Source organism: Propithecus coquereli, unplaced genomic scaffold (assembly GCF_000956105.1).
Source record: "Propithecus coquereli isolate 6110/MARCELLA unplaced genomic scaffold, Pcoq_1.0 Scaffold120, whole genome shotgun sequence".
Classification (NCBI taxonomy): domain Eukaryota; kingdom Metazoa; phylum Chordata; class Mammalia; order Primates; family Indriidae; genus Propithecus; species Propithecus coquereli.
The window spans coordinates 2,792,570-2,805,367 of NW_012136081.1; the positions used below are offsets into that span (position 1 = coordinate 2,792,570).

Below are 12,798 nucleotides of genomic sequence, written 5' to 3' on the forward strand. Positions count from 1 at the left end.
TTTGAAATTTAAAAAAACCATCACAAGAGTGAGCCCCCCTCCCATAGGTAAAATGGAAATACAAGCCCTATTACAGTACTGAAAGAGATTCTCTCTGAAGCTGCAATATCACAGAGTAACATGTCTTACATACTCGTAAGTCACAGATACGCAGTAAAAGACTTCAATGATGCGATCACAAGCAATATTGATTATAGCTAAACTTATTTAACATACACACGTCTTTCAAAACATCTACAGCATACCATATGGTCCAAAATAACTCTAGAATTAATAGCTGTTATAAATGAATAGAATAAAAGGTAAGTCGGTTTTCTGGGCAACTTCTGAATCAGTTAATTATAAATGAACAAAATATCGTCTTGGTAATTTTTATCTAAAGAGTTCACTATGGAAATTGACACTTTTTTTTACAAGTCTGTCTACTTTAGGAGGCTAAATTCATTATTAACAATAAAGATGAACACAAACTATAAGCCAAGTACACACAACAAATATGCATACTTATCCCTTGATGCGGCTTGTAAGAAAAAAAATGACAGAAACTAATATGCATGCTTAATCATTTATATTACAAAACCTACTTATTTGCAGCCTTTGTAATTTTACTCAGCATTACAAAAACGGTAAATTCAATGATTATGGCTAGTCTAAAGAGAAATGCCTTTTCTGCAGAACAAACGCTGGCCTCAAACAAAACTGGAAAGCTTAACTTTCCCTTTTCCCTTCAATGACATGTCACCAAGTCCTACACTACCAAACTTCACTTTACAAGTGCTTGAAACATGCACAGGATTAGACAGGTGACTCCTATACCAGGACTAATATATAATTTCCTCACAGCAGAATTCAATAAAAGCAATAATATTAGTTTTATTTTGTTTTCATATCATCTCTGAAACACTAAAAATAAAAACACTGACACTCTTACCAGCAACTTAGTAAACAACCCCCTAGAGATGTCAATTTAGGGTAAAGATGCACCTGTTAAATATATGTAGACTGGTTGTTCAATCTGATCAGAGTGGTTCAATTAATTGTGAATTTGACAATAAAAGAAAACAGAATTGAGGCTGGGAGTGGTGACTTATGCCTATAATCCTAGCACTTTGGAAGGCTGGGGTGGGATGACTGCTTGAGGCTAGGAGTTCCAGATGTCTCTACAAAAATTAGCTGGGCGTTGTAACACATCTTTAGTCCCAGCTGCTTGGGAGGCTGAGGTGGGAGGATTGCTGGGGCCCATGAGTTTGAAGTTGCAATGAGCTATGGTGATGCCACTGCACTCTAGTCCAGGCAACAGAGCGACACTGTGTCTCCAATTAATCAATCAATCAAATATCACTGGAATAAACTTTTTATTTCTGGGGAATAAAAACAATCCAAGTCAGCAGGCATCCGTAGACCACACTGACATAACTACTCTTGCTGTTTCCTGTACTCTTGCTTCCACATGGACAGGCATTTCATAATGTATCATAACAGTATTTATTATGGTCAGGATGCTGCAGAAAATATTTAAGCACAGTGATATCATGCCAAGCCATCTAGGAAACGTCTTGGCTCCTCCTCCTACCTCTTTAACAGACCACCTGAGTGGAAGGGGGTGGCAGCTTAATGTCATAAATAAAGTCAAGGAAACTGAGGTTCAGGATTTGCACAAGGTCACACAATTTTTTTCTTTTCTTTGCCATCCAAGTACTAACCAGGCCCAACCCTGCTTAGCTGACGAGATCAGGTATGTTCAGGGTGGTATGGCCATAGACAGGTCACACAATTATTAAGAGACAGGGCAAGGACTGAAATCTAGGCATCTCTGTGGCTCAGATCTGTGTTTTTATCACCATGTTATTATACTGCCACTGATAATCTGACATGAATATAATACACAGATTATGACATTGTTGAACAGGTGGTCACATTTCTTTTTATTTAAGGATTACTTGGAAACACAACTTATATACTTACATTTGATTGATATGTTAGAACAAAGTGTGAAATGATGCCACAAAAAGTACACAGAACTAAGTTTCGTGAGGAAAGAAATATTTAAAGCAAAACCTTTTTTTGTAATTGCTCAAGCTGTTTTTGCTTTGAGCTAACTTCTATAAACAGACTTATGAAATGTGGCTTTATTTTGGCATCATGATTTTCATAACAATAAAGAGCAGTTTCTAAAAAAGAAAAAGCAGTTTCTAGCAAGTTACAGAATTTCAACATATCAATAGTAAACTACTAAAGCGGTTTTAAAGTTCAGACAACAGACATATTATCTATACTTGATGTCTAATAAAAACTCTCATTCTGAAAAGAACACTAAATATTTCAGTCCCTTTTATCTCAATCTCAAATTTCTGCCTTTGAAGTCTTCAGTTTCCTTCAAAGACAGAAATCTGGGAAGCTATCCTGGCCCCTGACCTCTTCTCTAAGCATACTACATTGCTGGTTGCATTAGTACCTAAGGCACTGGACCAGAGACTGCCATCACTCATTCTCTATCTGTACGTATGAACAAATATTTCTAAAATTCAGCACTGGACAGGTCAATCAAGACAAAACTGTTTTCTACAGGACACCAAGCAATTGCTTACTCTTCTTTAACTAAAACCAAGAGGAGTTTGATGAAAGAACACGAATCTGAGGCTGACAGCAACACTTGCAGATTTTTTTAAACAATCGAGGTAATTTTTTGGCATCTACATTTTCAGTAAGTTTTAGAAGAGGAAACTTCACCTTATTTTCGTGTTGCAAAAGCTTGACATTTCCTCTGTGAGATGGAGAAATCATTCTGCAAGGGGGAAAGGCTTCTGCAATACATTGCAGTACCTTAAGTAAACTTTTACATTCAAGTAGTGACCCAACAAATGAGGATCCTGCACTGGGCCCACCAACATTGTATTAGTGCTTTTTAGACAATATTAATGCACATTTTCAATAGATAAGAGTTTAAGATAGAATATCTGTTTATTTTTCAGGTGTATCTTTCCAGCTCATAAATTTGATGATTTACTGAACAAATACTTATAAAGCACTTCTTTATATGAGACACCATTCTAAATGTGAATAGTGATAAAGTGTCTACAGCTGATCTAAGAAATACAAATCCTGGGCCGGGCGCGGTGGCTCACACCTGTAATCCTAGCACTCTGGGAGGCCGAGGCGGGTGGATTGTTTGAGCTCAAGAGTTCGAGACCAGCCTGAGCAAGAGCAAGACTCCGTCTCTACTAAAAAAATAGAAAGAAATTAATTGGACAGCTAAAAATATATAGAAAAAATTAGCCAGGCATGGTGGCACATGCCTGTAGTCCCAGCTATTTGGGAGGCTGAGGCAGTAGGATTGCTTGAGCCCAGGAGTTTGAGATTGCTGTGAGCTAGGCTGACGCCACGGCACTCACTCTAGCCAGGGCAACAGAGTGAGACTCTGTCTCAAAAAAAAAAAAAAGAAATACAAATTCTGTAATAAAATTTTACTAAGAAATAACGTGTGAAAACTGAGGCATTTAATACTATTAGGAAATGTAATGCAAACCCAGGTATTTGGAACATGATTACAGAATATAAATTCCACTATTTTTGGCAAAATGCATAGTTTTAGCACCTTTGCCACTATCATAAAGAAGAGTGCAAAAAATAAGCAAAGTAAAGCCAATAATAAATAAATAAGAATTGTGACAAGGGGAAGTGATATCAGAGACATAAGCCAAACAAATATGTTATGTTATTAAATTTATATTGCCAATTTAGGGTCCACTCGATGGCAGTGGTGTATGTGTCTGTGCACAAAATACTCTTATTTCATTGGCCTATTAAAAGAGCCAACTCTTTCATAAGTGCATTAAAAGAATAAAAATGTTGATTATCAAATGATTTCATCATTTGGTTGTAAATGTTAGGACTAATTTTTTTTTTTGAGACAGGGTCTGCTCTGTCACCCAGGCTAGAGAGCAATGGCATCATCATAGCTCCCAGCAACCTCAAACTCCTGGACTCAAACAATTCTGCCTCAGTCTCCAGAGGAGCTGGGACTACAGGCACATGCCACTATATTTATTATTTTTTATTTTTTATAGAGACTGCGTCTCGATATGTTGCCCAGGCTGGTCTCAATCTCCTGGCCTCAAGCAATCCTCCCACTTCAGCCTCCCAAAGTGCTGGGATTACACATATGAGCCACTGCATCTGGCCCTGGACTAAATTTTAATGCCTGCTAACTAGAATTCAATGCTTAACATCTGTCTTATCTTGACCACAAAGGGCCAATTCCTAAAATTTAGGTCTGAATCAAAAATTGAAAATCAAGAAAAATCAAAAGGTATGCACAAAAGGGCCAATTCCAAACAGTAAGCCAAGAAACCAAGTTGCTAAGTTATAAGGAAGCTGCTGTTCATCTGGACCTTAGCCCAGAACACAAAAATTTGGAGGAGAAACACTGGTGGTTTAAAGAGAACACGGGTTCCAAATTTGCTGCCTCATTCTTTTATCTGCAGAAGCTTCCTCTGATACTGCCTGTTTCTACTAAAATGGCCATAACCACACTGGAAAATTCAGCAGGGCTCCAAAGCTCTTAGACAGGTGGAAATCCATTGTTAGAAAAACATGTGGAGAATATATTGAAGGCGAAGATCGGAAATTATATGTTCTTTAGAACAATCGACCCAAGATTCTGGCAAAGGAGACAAGGAAGCATTTTAAAACCTCTCAAAATCCTTTAACATAACTAAATAGAGCAAAATTATCTGTACTCTCCCGAGTTTATGGCCCTTCCTTTGACAGAACGTTTTTTTCCCCCTCAACGACTCAGTTCCTTTAATAACCACCACCTGCTCATGGTGCATTTTTTTCCCTCAAGAAGGCATCTGCACTGCAGATCTCTGCATAAGGACAGCTTGCCAGCCAGCTCCCACCAACAGGCAGACGCATATACAATGGAAACTAAAGGAGGCCTGCAGCTTCCCTCCTAGTCTTTCACAGAGATGGGAGAAGGGGGTTCAACCAGCCCCTGCTTTGTCTGAATTTTCTCCCCCTCCCCCTTTCTGCAGTAAACAACTCCTTTTGTTACACTTCCATCAACAACGGCCCACAGAAAACATGAAATCAAAACACGTTGATGGCTTGGCATGACTCTATTTATTATCTTCTAGAATATAAGCGACGGATTGCACGTCCCCACCCCCACGCAGCGCCAGTGAAGAGCAGGCTGTGTTGCAGATACAGCCACGGATCCATCTTGGACCATCAGCTCCCTCCCAAATCTTCCCAGAGCTATTCTCATCACGCCTCCTTCCACCTCGGAGCCTAAGAAAAATCGGGCATTCATAGAGTCTAGCCGAAAACAGTAAAGAAATGGGCTACATGCTTCCATTAAACTTCCTCATGCTCCCCTTGGGCAACCCCTCCAAAATTTTTTTGAGGACTAATCCAAGTGTTTGATTATGTCAACACCTGTCTGCAAATCTGCCATGCAACCCTTTCGCCACCATTCCCTCAAAATCGTGACGAATCATTTCTCCCACGACCCACCTGCCCCAGTGCTCTCAACCTCTCTAATCCTCCACTAAATCACCCCGGTTCAGAGGGCTTTCGCCTCCCCGAACACGGTTCGGCATATGGACGGATCAATTCTCCACTTTATCCAACCCTCCCGTAAGCTGGTGTTTTTCCCCACTTGCCCCGTCTCGGCGCCAACACCCACTCTCTAGACGGCCTCCCCGCCCCCAACCTGTTTTCCCCACACCCCGTTATTTCCTCACCGCCTGCACGACCTTATGCTCCCCTCCCCCTTTGCCCAATTTCCAAACGCTTGTCCCCCGGGGCTGAAGCCGTCAGTAGTCGAGGCTAATTCCTCCTGCCCCCACGTCCTAATCCCTCGCAGTCCCCTGGCCCTCGCCCGCCTTTCCCCCGCGCGCCTCACCCGCACAGGAGGAGCCGCAGCTCTTCGCCCCCAGGGCGGGGCAGGCTCCCGGGCTCCCGCCGCCGCCGCCGGGCGCGGACGGCTCGGCCCCGGAGGACGACGAGGAGATGGACGGTGACTGAGTGGCCGCCGACGGCTCCGCCATGGCTATGCGAGCAAGGGCCGGAGAAGGGTGAAGAGAGATTTGGGGCGGGAGAGAGGGAGGGGAAATAGAATAATCGGGCAGCTGGCTCTTCGAAGTCTCTTCACTCCGCCTGCTCCGAAGACAGACTCCGACAGACTGACTGACTCAGCCGAGCACAGCTACAGGGCGGGAGCGCGAACGCGCACGCGCACAGACGCCCCTCGCGCGGGTGCCGAAGCGCGCAGAAACGCAGGGCGCAGGCGCAAGAACTGTCTCTCCGCGCTCCTGCAGGGAAGGAGGGGCGAAACTGGCCTCCCGCCGCGCCCCGCGCGCCGCCGGGGTTGGGCGCGCCCCCCTCGGGGACCAGACGCAGGGGGCGTGACTCAGCGCTAGGCTCCGCCCACTGCGGCCGCCGCCAGGGACTGCGGGGTGGTTTTCCCTCGAAGCTGTATATGTAAGTGTTTTAGGGTCGGCGGATTATGTATTTTAACGACAGAAATTCCTTTGTGCTTCCATTAGGTAGAAACTTTCCCATGAATTCCAGAGTGGATGTCTTTCGGTTGATGCGTTCCTGCCTGTGACTCCAGTGAAAAATGAAAACCACAGTGTAGAGTAGGCCCACTCTGCAGGGTGCTTTATGCACTTCTCTGGATGTGTCGTAATATCGCCTCACCGTGAGGCAGAGATGGCACGGCCCCCCATTTCGTAGATGCAGAAAGATGCGGTACAGAATGAAAAACTGTTAGTCATTCCAATCACATTGCAATGCAGCTGCAGAACCTGCTTCATATTCTTATCTCGTTACTATTGCCAAAGGGTCCAACCTTGGGTCTTAAGGTTGTCTTTTCTTTGAAATAGGCTCAGATAGAGAGGCATTGTTTTGGAGGAAAAAATGCTGAGCTGATGAAGAAGAGCCAGGAGATAAGAATATTCTGGCTGTGATTATGGGGGAGGGTGATAAAATGAGGTATTAAAAATTCAGAATAAGGCCGGAGGCAGTGGCGGCACCTGTCCTCCCAGCTCCCTGAGAGGCTGAGGCGAGAGGATCACTTTGAGCCCAGGAATTGAATCCAGCCTAGGCAAAATAGGGGAGACCACTGGCCCCCACTCCTCCACCCCATTTTCTAAAAAAAAATATAAAAAATGCAGAATAAAGCACAAAATACACATAATTGAATTTTATTCATGGCCTAAATGGGGTCCTTAGCAGAATATGTATTTGAAACCAGACATCTAGCTTACATTGGATTTTATTCATTTTTTTGCTTCTCCTGTGTTGGCTTGCCAAATTCAAAGCCTCCTTATGTCGGGTCAAAATATTTGAAAGACGCATAATTTTTTTAAGAGGGGGAGTGTGTCCTTAAATAATAAGAATCAAGGCTGTAGGCTTTGTCATTGCTAAAGCAGCGATCGATGACCCAAAGGGCAATTGCAGGATCAGCAGATCCTGTAAAGATGCAACCTCATGAAGGGGGAGGTGGTCAGCCAGACCGCCACAGAGCGGAAAAGTGATCTGAGCAGTGGAAATCTTCTAGAGCAGGCTGTAGACTACATCTGCCCTTGACAGTTTTTAAGGTCAGGTAAAGCCCAGATGGGGGGGAGGGGGAACTCCTCGCCATTGCAACACTCTGAAAAAGGCACACAGGAATATTTCCCAAAATAACTTTGTGGCAAATATCTTACCCTGGCACTTTACAGCATCAGCTGATAATGCAGCACACTGTCCCTTTGATGGTAAAGGGAAATAATAGCTGATCCGATAACCAAGCCAGTTATCTACCCATTCTCATGAATGCACATGTTTTTAAAATATCTATATTATTAGGTGCTGAATAAGGAAATAAATGATGCAGGTACCAACTCTAACAGCACTTGCTAGAATCTGGAGACCCCAGCTGGAAAGGAGGCCCATTTCCCTAATATCTAGAAGCAGAGAAAAGAAGTTAAAAATCAAGACATTCATGTGTTCTTGGTCTCTTCAGACCGTTCAGAGACTTTTTTTACATAAGAAGCCTTTGTGTGAGGTCTAATTTCTGAAGCTGTCTTTACTTTCTGCTTTCTCTTTGCTTGCTGTACCAGTGATCATCCCTCCATTGATACTTGCCTGAGATGTTTGCTTATTTGTATATATGATTTATTCCATGAATGTTTACTGATCACCTGTGCATATGACATAATCCTGGGAACTTTGGAGGGACTGAAAAAATAAGTTTGTCTTGACTTCAGTGAGTTTACAAGCTAGTTGGAGCATAGAACATATTCACATAAAGTTAAATAATACAAGTTAAATAGCAACCAAAAACAACCCCAAATAACATAAAACCATAGTGCTTTGATTAGATGGCAAGCGAAATGTATGAATTTAAAAGAGAGGAGGGAATGACTATAGAGTTATAGTGTCTTGGGGAGGTTTTATGAAGAAGCTTAAAGTTGGATAGGAGTTTGGAATTGTAAGGACGTCATTAAAGGCAGGGAAGGATAGTGTGAAGCAAACACAGGGGTTGCTTTTGTTCACATATACAGAAAGGTACCCTTGTGGGCAGATGAATCCTAAAAAAACAACCTCTTTTTCCCAGCCTAGTCCATGATGCAGTTCCATGCTGACTTGTCTCGCAGAATGTGGCCTAGATTTGATTCCTTCTTGCCCCTTCCCTCCAAGGCTGCCTTGGTGAACACACGGACTGCACAGCTATATGTGGTGGCTGAAGGCTCAAAAGTGTGACTGTGTGTTAGGTGTCTTGGGTGTTGGTTACACCAAGTTGGCTGAGCTGAGGGGCTTGAATTGGGACAAGAGGGAAGATATGTTGGGACCAGAGTGTGGAGAAGCAGTAGTATTGTACTAAGGAACTGAGGCTTTGTTTTAAGAATAATGGGGATTCGCTGAAAGTTTCTAGTCAGGGAATGTCTCAGATGAGATTTTGAAAGTGCTCGCTCTGGAGTGTAACTATTTCCCAGGAGTTTGATGGAACAACTTCTGCCACTGAGGCACTGTAGTAGGTCTCTTCTTCCTGTTTTTATAGGACTGGTATTTATATAGATAATTTTCCACCTAAGCTTCTTTTTCTTTCAGAGACGGAGTCTCGCTCTGTCACCCAGGCTTGATCATAGTGCACTGTAGCCTCAAACACCTGGGCTCCAGTGATCCTCCTGCCTCAGCCTCCTGAGTAGCTGGGACTACAGGCATGTGCCACCATGCCTGGCTTATTTTTTCTATATATTTTTAATTGTCTGATTAATTTCTTTCTATTTTTAGTAGAGACAGGGGTCTCGCTCTTGCTCAGGCTGGTTTTGAACTCCTGAACTCAAAAAATCCACTTGCCTCGGCCTCCCAGAGTGCTAGGATTACAGGTGTGAGCCACCAAGCTTGGCCTTAGCATATTTTTTGAAATGTTAGACAGCTGTGCTCTTGGCTAAAATACCAATAATGAGGCAGCTGACACGGTCTTAACCTTTTACTGTTACCATGTTCAGGGCCTAATACTCAACTGTATAACACCTTATGAAGTGGGGTTGACTATTTTCTTTTCATAAATGAAGACAGCAGGCCAGGCATGGTGGCTCACACCTGTAATCCTAGCACTCTGGGAGGCTGAGGCAGGCGGATCCTTTGAGCTCAGGAGTTCCAGACCAGCCTGAGCAAGAGTGAGACCCCGTCTCTACCAAAAATAGAAAAAAATTAGCTGGGCATGGTGGTGTGCACCTGTAGTCCCAGCTACTCAGGAGGCTGAGGCAGGAGGATCTCTTGAGCCCAGGTGTTTGAGGTTGCTGTGAGCTAGGCTGACACTACGGCACTCTAGCCCAGGCAACAGAGTGAGACTGTCTAAAAAAAATAAATAAATAAACAAAATAAAAAAAGAAAAGGAGATGCCAAATCATTGCCCCATTTTACACACAAGCAAGTAAAGTACAGACATTTAAATGGTGCCCAGGGACACAGTATTCCAACCTGTCCCTTCCAAGTTGCTTAAACACTAATCCTACACATAGAGGGTAGAAAGCTGAAGTGTGTCCCAGTATAATCACAGTGAGTAATATTTACTCAGCTGTTTACCCCACAAGACTGTGAGTCTCTGGAGGACAGGAATGTGTCTTATGCAGCATTACTGCCTATCACAGGACCTGGCACATAACAAATGCCCTATTTTGGAAAGCTTTTGAACCTGAGTCACAGTGGATGTCATTGCAGAAAATAATTTTGCTATTTTTGTGCTTCATAAACTACTTGAGAATCTTGGATATTTATGACTTTGCTTTGCTTTTCCAGAATGAATATGATGATTAACAATTTTTGAACACTAACCATGCAGTCATCATTGCCAAACACATCCCATTTAATTTATAACTCTGTGGGTATTGGAATAATTTTGCAGATGATGAAACAGGCTCAGAGAGGTTAAGTAACTCATCCAAGATTGCACAGCTAGTGAACATCAGAACCAGAACTCAAAGCCTGGTCAGTCTGACCCCAAAGCAAGTGGTCTTAACCACTCAAACCTGTCTAAATGTCACCTACTTCTGGAAAACCTCAAGGAAAGTTCAATCTCTAGTCATACCACATGACTTAATTCAGAGTGAGATGGCTGAAGGCAGGCCGTAATCAGTATCATCAAGATTTACCATTTTGAATGTCCACTGTTTTAATGACCCTGGATATTAGAGAAGGAAATAAGAACAACAAAACATGTTTTTCATTTACAACGGTTGCTTTCTAAGCTGTGACTAATACTAAAGTCTACCTATAATTTGTACTTTGTTGTTCCAAATGCCAAAAGCTTCTACAAGGTATAGGGAAGGCTGACGTGCCGAGATTGACCTTGATGCTGTTATATTGAGACAGAGATAATGTCAGCATTTGCTGTTCACTTCCTGACAGAATCAGTTTCAGTGGATTTTTATTGGGAGCCCTTAAAATAGAACAGGATATTTTGTTCAATAGAAAAAGTTAGGTATTTAATATTAAAGAAACCAGAAAGTGAATGAGTGGTGTTGGGTATAGGGTATATGTTCTTCATTCATTAATTCAATAGATATTTGAGTCTCTGCAGTCTGCCAACACTGTTAGAAGCACTGGGGATATAGTAGTGAACAAAAGAGACAAAAATTCCTATGTTTGTAACTTACATTCTAGTGGGAAGAGACCGACAAAATGAAAAGTAAAATGTAAGTTGGGGGTAAGAAGTCTTATGTGGAAAAGTAATGCAGGGAAGAGGATTAGAGACTGTTGGTATGTGTGTGCAGTTTTAAATCCTTACATACAGTGTGTTGTAATTGTGACAAGTTATTGGCCCTTGGCCCCTCCTTTCTCTTTCTGAGCATGCCACATAATGCCCTGGGTTTGTCACATCTTGTAGATTCTGCTTTTTGCATACCCAGTGTGAAACTCCAGTAACCACTTGCCCCGATGTTCACTTCTAGTTTCCTGCTGGCCCAAGCTGGCCTACATCTAATCCAGACTTAAATCTAAAGCCTGAAGGAGAGTATTCAATCAATCTTGAGAGTTTGGGGAGAAACCGAAGACACAAGGGAGAAGAAATCAAAACAGGATCTCTTTAGGTGGGATTAGGTAGAATTATCTTTAACTTTTTAGTCTCTGGCCTAATCACTCTGGAAGTAGAAAATAGCTCACGGCTTGGCAGGACCTAGAGGTAGCTGGAAGATGGTTCTGGGTAGGTTATAAAAAGTTACGGCAGAGGCAGAAAGAAGAGAGTGGAAAATTTGTTGAATGGATAAGGCAGTGGTGATGCCAAGAGGTGGTGGTGCGGGAATGGATGCCTTAGCTCCACCAGCTACGTATCCCCAAGACAACTACCCCGCCCCAACAAATCTGAAAGCCAATATTCGTCAATTGTGGCAAGTGACATTTACCCGATCACATGTGAAGTGCGAATAAAAGCATTTTTTGGAGAACTTTGTTTTGTATCGATCTTCCATACAGTTTAAGTAAAAGTGTGCTTGGAAAAGCAGCAGCAAAACAAGCTCCTGTAAACCTGAGGTTTACAAAAGATGGCCAAGGCTTAGGCTGGACAAAAGCAGTGGAAGAGGTCTCACTGGAAGTCCTTACGTTAGCTAGTAGACCAGTTATGGGGCACATCAGGCTTGGCCAGAGACAGGAACATGCGGTGAAGATGCTGCTGTTGGTGGTAATGAAGTCACGGCCCCCTCTCCTTGTGAAGTCAAAATCATTAAAAACCCAGTGACGTTCACGTCACCCACGGTTGAGGCTTCCCTTCTGCTGCCGATCTGTGGGCTCAGCCTACGTTAAACACCGAAACCATCTCAAAACAGCGGGCAGAGATTCACTACCCGTCATCCCGAGGCCTCCACCTGGGGCCTGGTCTCCACACTAGGCGCCGGGCGGGGCTCGCCAGCGGACGCGGGCCGGCCCGCCCCCCCCACGCACGGCCTGCTGGGAGTTGTAGTTCGCTCGTCGGGGAGCGCTCCAAGCCCCGCCTTCCTCCTATCGCGCTTCCTCCCCGCCCCGGATGAGTGCGCAGAAAAGGGACCGCTGGCCGGGACCCAGGGAGCGGTGGGACTACAATTCCCAGTGGACGTAATACCCGGCACCCAGCCACAGGTAACCGGCAGCGCGCTCTGCGCAGGCGCGCCGGGCGGTGGCGGGATTCCGCCGCGTGCGCTTTCCCGCTTCGGCCCGCCCTGCGCTTGCCACGCCTCGGGCCGCCGGTCGGGCCTCGCCGGCACGCCCTGAACTCGCTTCCTCGCGGCTCCGCGCACTCCTCCTCCCCAGTTTCTTCTGGAGCGCAGGCCC

At 43.9% G+C, this 12,798-nt stretch overlaps 1 protein-coding gene across 3 annotated transcripts in view; it reads right to left on the reverse strand.

The window, feature by feature from the left end:
* The window catches only part of RTN3 (reticulon 3), a 54,958-nt gene extending 48,770 nt beyond the window's left edge, over nt 1-6,188 (reverse strand). For 2 of the 3 annotated variants that reach the window (XM_012665462.1, XM_012665463.1), the window contains exon 1: nt 5,909-6,184. In XM_012665462.1, the coding sequence (XP_012520916.1) occupies nt 5,909-6,053 (145 nt within the window). In that variant the 5' untranslated portion in view covers nt 6,054-6,184. Of the gene's footprint in view, nt 1-5,908 lie in introns of all 3 variants that reach the window. The other variant, XM_012665464.1, reaches the window with a different exon arrangement.
* Nucleotides 6,189-12,798: the final 6,610 nt, after the last annotated feature.